The sequence below is a fragment of the Pholcus phalangioides genome, unplaced genomic scaffold (genome assembly GCF_987345545.1).
Source record: "Pholcus phalangioides strain wild (caught in Gottingen) unplaced genomic scaffold, Ppha-v1.0 ptg000022l_1, whole genome shotgun sequence".
NCBI lineage: Eukaryota > Metazoa > Arthropoda > Arachnida > Araneae > Pholcidae > Pholcus > Pholcus phalangioides.
This window is the reverse complement of record NW_028301615.1, coordinates 5,569,903-5,577,501: the sequence shown is the minus strand read 5'-3', so window position 1 is coordinate 5,577,501 and position 7,599 is coordinate 5,569,903. Positions and strand designations below refer to the sequence as shown.

General features: G+C 34.3%; 1 protein-coding gene across 2 annotated transcripts in view; it reads left to right on the top strand.

Annotated features, from left to right (window-relative positions):
• The first annotated feature begins 272 nt into the window (after positions 1-272).
• The window catches only part of Sec61beta (Sec61 translocon subunit beta), an 81,188-nt gene continuing 73,861 nt past the window's right edge, over positions 273-7,599 (top strand). The window contains exon 1 of one of the 2 annotated variants that reach the window (XM_089249216.1): positions 273-493. In XM_089249216.1, the coding sequence (XP_089105342.1) occupies positions 491-493 (3 nt within the window). In that variant the 5' untranslated portion in view covers positions 273-490. The remainder of the gene's footprint in view (positions 494-7,599) is intronic. The other variant, XM_089249217.1, reaches the window with a different exon arrangement.

The following is a 7,599-nucleotide window of genomic DNA, read 5'->3' as shown; positions in this document are numbered from 1 at the left end:
ATACGTTATATTGATTCTTAAAATTGAATGAGGTTTTTGCGCTGCGATACCCATGCAGTGTTTTTTATCTGTCCTCTTTTCCACTCTGAACTTTTGGATTGACAGTTGATGTAAAAATGTGGCCTGCTGATGAATATGAATATGGTTGTGGTGGCATTTTTTCATGACTTAATTTCGTATAGTCTGACTCATAATACTATATCTTTTCACTTTTTCTTCTAACTCTTTTCCTTCTCCCTCTTCATAGACCTTCTTGGTCAGTTCGTATGCCGACAGTCGTCCCCAAAACGGATGGGAATCGGCTCTAAATTCAATTCTGGTCTGGTTTTTTCAAGAACCGTGGATCACTCACTCTATGAAAAGAGCCGCTCTTCGAGACGGTTCATGAGCGGATCTCACATCTCTACTGTAAACGTGGATTTGCCAACATCTCAACCACCAAAGAAAATTGCCTAGTAGCTTTCCAGACTTTGAAAACCCGGAATTGAAAATGGTAAAAATGCATTGGATTTTTTTAAAATTTGAGAGGTTTTTTTGTGGGCTTGTATGTGTTTCGAGAATAAGCATTGCAGAAAATGAGTATTGGTCATAGTAGTCCTCAGAAATGCCACTGCACTCTGATTTACCTGGGTCCCGGGACCGTGGTTATTGGCGAAATCTGGGTTCTTTTCTAGTGAAAGTGGGTCTCGCTCGAAAAAAAAAAAATCAAAGTATGGGTCCTTCTCCCCATAATTCACTGGTATTCCTGTGAATTAAATACAGTAAAACCTCGATAAGTCGTCACCTCCTGTTATCGAAAACCTATGACGACTAGAGCGAAGTGTCATTAGTTGCAATGTGCAGTATTGAGAAAATCATATAAATTTAAAATACCATTTATTAAAATATGAACCAAATTTGCAATATTAATAAAATTTAAAGATTGCAAAAGAAAAATATAATAGAAATTTTACTTTTTTTGAGCTCTTATGGTAAAATATACTTCGATTTATATTAGTAATTTTTAATTTGGACTTATCAGAGCAACTGTTAGGATAATTAGCTTTTCGCAACAGAATTATTGCATATTAATTTTACAAATAGGTACATGAAATTTAATTTTAGTGTTTTAATTCTTCATCAGTAGTTCATGATACAAATACAAGGTAATCTCGAACACAGGATTCATTTTTTCTGGGGAGGGGGGACCTTTGCAGAAAAATAAACATTAGAAGACCTCAACTTTGGAGAAAGAATGTCTATTTTTAAACAAAGATACTTTGTTTAAATTTGAGGAACAGCTGTCATATGGTCCGCCACTTGGCGATTTTGTGGTGCCACACGTCTGATGGCAGACGAAGAGTCGCTAAGGCCGTCAGACACTATGGACGCTGAAAAAAAAAACATCAGCCTGCAAAACATAATAGAAACCACCAAGCATAAAAATATAAAAAAAATATCAGTTAAAAAAAATTACACCTGGCCAATTTTTTTAATAATAAAAAGATCGGGGCATAAGAAATTCCGGGCATAAATATTCTATGTATTAAAACTAAAACCCAGACCCCTTTTTTTAATAAATGGATCCGGGCATGTTGAATAAATAAATATTCATAGGCCTATAGATTTGCCTCAGATCTTCAAGAAAATTTGTCTTTGGCTATGGGAGTTAAATGTAATTTTCGCATATTTATTTTGTGGCAGTTAAAGTTCAACTATTTCCTTAATTAAGGTTTCTCCTATCCTATCCTGAACATGTTTTCATTTTGCCCTTGAATTCTGTATTAGTCTTTCGTTTACAGCTGAGATTAACGAGGGCAAGGTAGTCAGTATATGGCTTTTTTCAAGTCTCTCATCAGACACAACACTGATATTAGCTAATTTTGACACTTTCTAAGTTCAAGTCAGCCATTCATGAAGTTGATTCTGTATCTTTACTTCCTTTGGTTGTGAATTGTGAAAGTTCATCTACAAAAGGGGGGGGGGGGTTTGTTCACATTGAGCAAGAGATTTCAAGCCTTCAATACTGGTCTCCTTTGCATGGTAACCGTGATTTTCTTCTAGAATCCTTTTGTCTTGACTTGTTAATGATCCATCTCCCTTAAGTCATATGGAATCTTTAACTCATGTTCTTGCAGCTCACATGATACTCTAATGCTCTTTCCAACAGCTAATAATACTAATGGAAGAATGTCAGAGTACTGTTGTATATTCTTTTCACATATAGGTTCAAACACCTACTTTCCAAGTACATGTTTGCTCTAGAAAAGAAAAAAAATTGAACTACATTAAGGAAAAAGTAAATTAAGTAAAAAAATTCTTAAAGTTCAATTATATGTTAGGCAAAATAGCTCCTAGCAACTAAGTGTTAGTTAAGCCTAATGCTATGACCACTTTACCCCACATTGTTTAAATTGCTATAAAATATAAAATATAATGATTACAACTTACCAGTGCATGGAATAGTGTTCTTGAGATACTTCTGGAGTGCCCTGTACAGCCAATCTATAAAAAGTTTTAGCAACTAAAATGGTAGAGAGAAGTTATTCAGGCACTCAAAAAATGGAACCAGAGCTTCAACAACAAAAAAAATGTTCATTTCCACTAAAATGTTGCTTGGCATTATATTTTAGGTGAAAAACTTTGCTACTAGCAAGTGAAAGTTAAAACAAATTTGGTAGTAGTATCAATTGAAATTCTTAAGTTATGCCATTTTATGTTCAGTATGACCATTTTACCCCACCTGACCACTTTACCCCCACTTGACCCTATGACATGAATGTCGCTCTCCACTTGTTAATACAAGATATACAGAAGACTGGATGTTGTGAAGATATTTATTATTTGAGATGTTAATTTTTTAAGGAAGGAAAAAAAAAAAATTAACATCTCAAATAATAAATATCTTCACAACATCCAGTCTTCTGTATATCTTGTGAATAAATATTCTATGTATTAAAACTAAAACCCGGACCCTTTTTTTAATAACGGATCCGGGCATGAAAAATTCTGTAGGTTCATTTTAAATAATAAACCGATAAAACAGAAGGTATGGCAATGGATGAATAACTAATAAATACAACGAAATAATAAAACAGTATGATACAACCTGAGCAGTAGATAATCCAAATGACGAGAGCTACAGCAGGGAGGAATAATAATCAAAGAAAGAGAGACGCGCTGGAAATAGAACAACGGCTGGTTTGAATTTTTGAAAAAACGCTGTGAACAAAATAAAAATCCTGTTTGGCAAAGCCAACACCATCTCGTATCACCCAACAAAACCGGAAAAATGTTAAAAAATAAGGCAACCCAGAGAAGAATTATGACTGTCCTGGCGACTTATCGGGAGGAAAAAGTCAGCAAAGTCGTGGCGGACCATACTGCATCTGTTCCAAATTTGAAGCTTTAAATTAGTGAGGGCCCATGTAGAAATGAGGTCTAACTTGAACAGTCCCTTACGTTTCAAAAACCTTGATGTGCGAATGAACTTCCCAACGTAACTTTCGTTACTTAAACTGTTCCGTTTTGGTACATAGGCTTTTATGGTGACTCTTAAGCATATGGCAATGCTGTTGACAAGCTCTTTTTTTTAAAAGGAAGCCATAAAAATAATCTGTTCCTCTCTCTCTGAAACTTTTCCATAGTGACGAGTTAACCGAAATTATCAACGAGTAAACAAGGGTTTAATAACGTTGTCTATGAAAGCTGGAAGGGCCTATAGAAAAACGACAACTTGAGCGGAGTGACGGCTTATTGGGGTGATGACTTAACAAGGTTTTACTTTAATTCATTTCTAAAAGCATGTTCAATCCAAAGGTTAATTGAAAAAACGATTAATTTACGAGCTTATATCTAGGTTCTTTTAATTTTATTGCCTTCTATTGGAATGAAAATTTCATGGGTCCTTTTCCAAAATTCCTGGTATTTGATGCGGTAGCGCCTTAAATATCAAAATATAGGGGGTAAGTCCAAGAAAAATACATGTCTAACTTTATAGCCTGTGAACTGGATTTTTTTTCTTTCTAAACAAATTAGTAATACTATGCATGAATAATATGGTTACTCTATGAATTGTTTTTTCTGTGTTAAATTTTGACATTGAAATAACTACTTTTGCTCATTGAAATAACTACTTTTGCTCATTGAAATAACTACTTTTGCTCATTGATCATTTTAAACTTTTTGTGTCATCTCTAATTTATGATAAAACTTTTGTAGGGTAATTCCATGTGTGTGTGAAACTGGATATCATGTGTGAAAAAAAATGCCTTCTTTATTTCAATATTTTTATATTTCTAGGAAGGGTGAAACTTACTTTCAAAGTTAATCAATTAAAATGTTTTTCGTAAAAGTTTTGTTTCTGTTTTTGACAACACTTTCAGCATCATTCCCTATTAGTGATTGAAGCATTTTTTGAAAGCTCACATTGTTACCACTTTTTTTAAAAGAAGCAAATCAGGTATGTAATTGTTATTAGTTTTTGTTAATAAATTTGATATATAACTATATCAAACCAAACAAACCTTTCCAATAAAAAGTTTTGAAAATCAAGAGCTTTAAACTAGGCTTCACTGTTGTGTAACATCAGTCACAAAATATTCCAATTGTTTCTATTCTTAAACAGAGCTAGAGATGTGTGTGGAGAATATTCTTGGGGAACAAGAATATTCTCCTGGATGTAAAAATTGGAGAATAATTTAGGATATTCATTTTCTTGTAAATAATTTAATTTTTTTACTAATTTTGTTTCTATTGTGAAATATAAATCAGTTTTCATTGCCTGAAACATTTACAACAAAACAATTAACAACAATAAGAACTTATAAGAATATTCTGAAGTTATTTATAATGGTAGTCCTACCAGATAAGTCTCCGAAAGATTATTCTCAAAAATTTTACATTTCTTAACAAAGCAGCAAAAAAAGTTGACAAGTCATATTCTCCTTATTTATGTGAATAGTTTTAATATTACTGTCTAATTTTTTGAAAATATACATTACCATTTACCCAAATTTCATTTGAAATGCATAACATCAGTCACACTTTATTTTTTTCAAGGTTTTATTTAAGGAAGAATATTAAAGTCGCTATGCCTTCAGCAGGAAGACAGAAAAAAAGAGAGAGAAATTAAAGGAGGAAGGAAAGTATGAAGAATATAAAGAAAAAACAAAGAAGCAGCTGAAAGTCCTAAGAAAAAGAATGAAAATTTATCAAAATTACCAAAATCAGTACAAGCAAAAATAAAACATTAAAAAAAGAGTGGCAAAATGCAGAGCATTAAAACAAAAATCAGATAAATCTGTAAACCTTAATTTACCCTAAATCAACTCCAGTGCGTTGGGAAAGGCCACACCTCGCGCTAAACGATTTTTATCATCCTGTCCTAAGGGAAAGAAAGCAGGAATGAGACGATTGTTCCAGACAGAAACAGGATTAGAAACTACAGTTGATACCTCTGCAATTCGTAATCAACTAATTTCACTAACTTCAGAAGCAAGAGAAATGGTCAAATAGTTTTATGAACAAGATGAAATAAGCAGACAGGCTCCAGGTTGTAAAGACATAGTAACTGTTCATGAAGGTAATGGAATGAAAAGGAAGATATAGATTAGTTATCGGCAGTTTTTTATAAAAAAAAGCATTTGTTATATTTAAAAAAGAATATCCACACTTAAAGATTGGAAAAAGTAAATTTGCTGTTTTACGCCCAAAGCATGTATTGCTTAGTTACAAGCTTCCACACAATGTTTGTTTATGTAAATATCATGAAAATTTCATTGCTGCTGTAATATTTACATTGCTGCTGTAATCTATTTACATAGATATCTTCCACAGGTTCCTGAGTAATAACTGATTTCTACTTTATTCTGTGCAAAGAAAAAAAAATCAGCAGATTGTTGGCTAAATGAATGTGCAAATTGCAAAGATGGCAAGTTATTCATGGAGTTAGTTTAAGATCGCATGAAAACTTTTGATTCAACGGAAATTACCTGGCATGTATAGAAGAACGGTCAAAGTGACCGTCTAAGTAAGACTAGAGGATGGGGCTTCGAGTGATTTAATACAGTACATTCATAAACTTCATACATACAAACATACAAATACAACGCCACAACAGGCAAATTGCCCAACGAGGTGGCTGACTTAAGAACATCATGGATCCCCGAGCCATTTTTTTTTTTTTGGAGGCCCTACGTACTACTATTACACCGCTCATGCACCCCGCCCGCACCCCCCCCCCCCCCCCGGAACCCCCCCAACGAATCGGTACATGCGGGAATGTGCGTGTACGTGTAGTGAAACCTGACGTGAAGTTTTTGTTGTTTCTCTGTAATGCTTGTTATGTGTAGTGCTGCCATCTGCCACAAGTTTTTCTAACTATGAGTGAAGTGTTATGATTGAATGATTTATCGTTGTAGGACTGTTGCTCTCTGGGGCGAGACTTTTTAACGGGGAGATCGGCTCGCATTTGCGCCTTGAAGTTGGGAACCACAGAAAACCAACTTCAGCCGACCACCACTGTGGGGTTCGAACCCGGATCCTCGCATCGCGAGTCCGTCACTATAACCACTCGACCACCACAGCGGCACTCATCCCAAAATTTCTTGGACATTGTTTTAAAAAAGACCAACCAAAAATTTATAGGCAACATTGTCTAGTAATAAGTGTCTCCCCTTTCCAAAATACAGTATAAAGGCCCGTTTACATGAGGCAAGTGCTTTAGTTGGTAACTTAATTCTAACTTACCGATTCTTCTTGAAAGTGTCCACACAATAAGTGGTAAGTAGATGCTCATTGGATAATTTTTACGGAGGTGAGCGCAGTTAGCGCATGCGCGCTTCAGTCTACTCAAATCCATGGAGAGAGACAGACGCAACGCACGGGAGAATAATAGTAATTCTTTATCTGGCATTCCAGGGTTGTTTGGTTTAAACCACGTTGGTTTAAACCAAGTGTTTTTTTAAAAAAACTGGAAGAATTTTAAGAAAAGTGTAGAAAAGCGCTATTATGTATATGTGAATTTTTACCGCAGAACATTTTCAGTCAGCTGAGGGCTCGTTGCAGAACATCACAAAACATTCTGCTTTGGGGGTGCTGGTGATTGCAATTCACCAAAGTTTGCAATCTGACCACTGTTCATAACATTTTCAGGTGTCCCCACAGCCAGAAGTAAAAAATAAGTAAAAATTTTTTTAAAAAATCAAATAAAAGTTGCCTAAATATCATTTTTTTCCTTGAAAAATACATTTTGGTTCATTATTAGCCAAAATGTTTCATTTTTACCACATTTTACATCCTTGGGGTACATTCTGATGGTATATCTTTAAATGACATAAGATTTTATAAGTGGTTTTTTTCAAAAAGTCTCATAAAAGTGGCCAGAATATATATAGATTTTTCATATGAAGTATCTTAGTCATTTAAAGTTATATATAAAAGCCAAAATTTCTCATTCTTACAACATTTTTTAACCTTTGGCTACATTCTGATGCTCTATCTTAAGCAAATTCATGAATAAGGAGTGCATCACAAATCTAAATGTAGTGGTGTATTTTATCTCACAGGGTTTCTTTTTCTCTTCACAAAGAAGCAGCTACAGTAGTGACACCATCATGC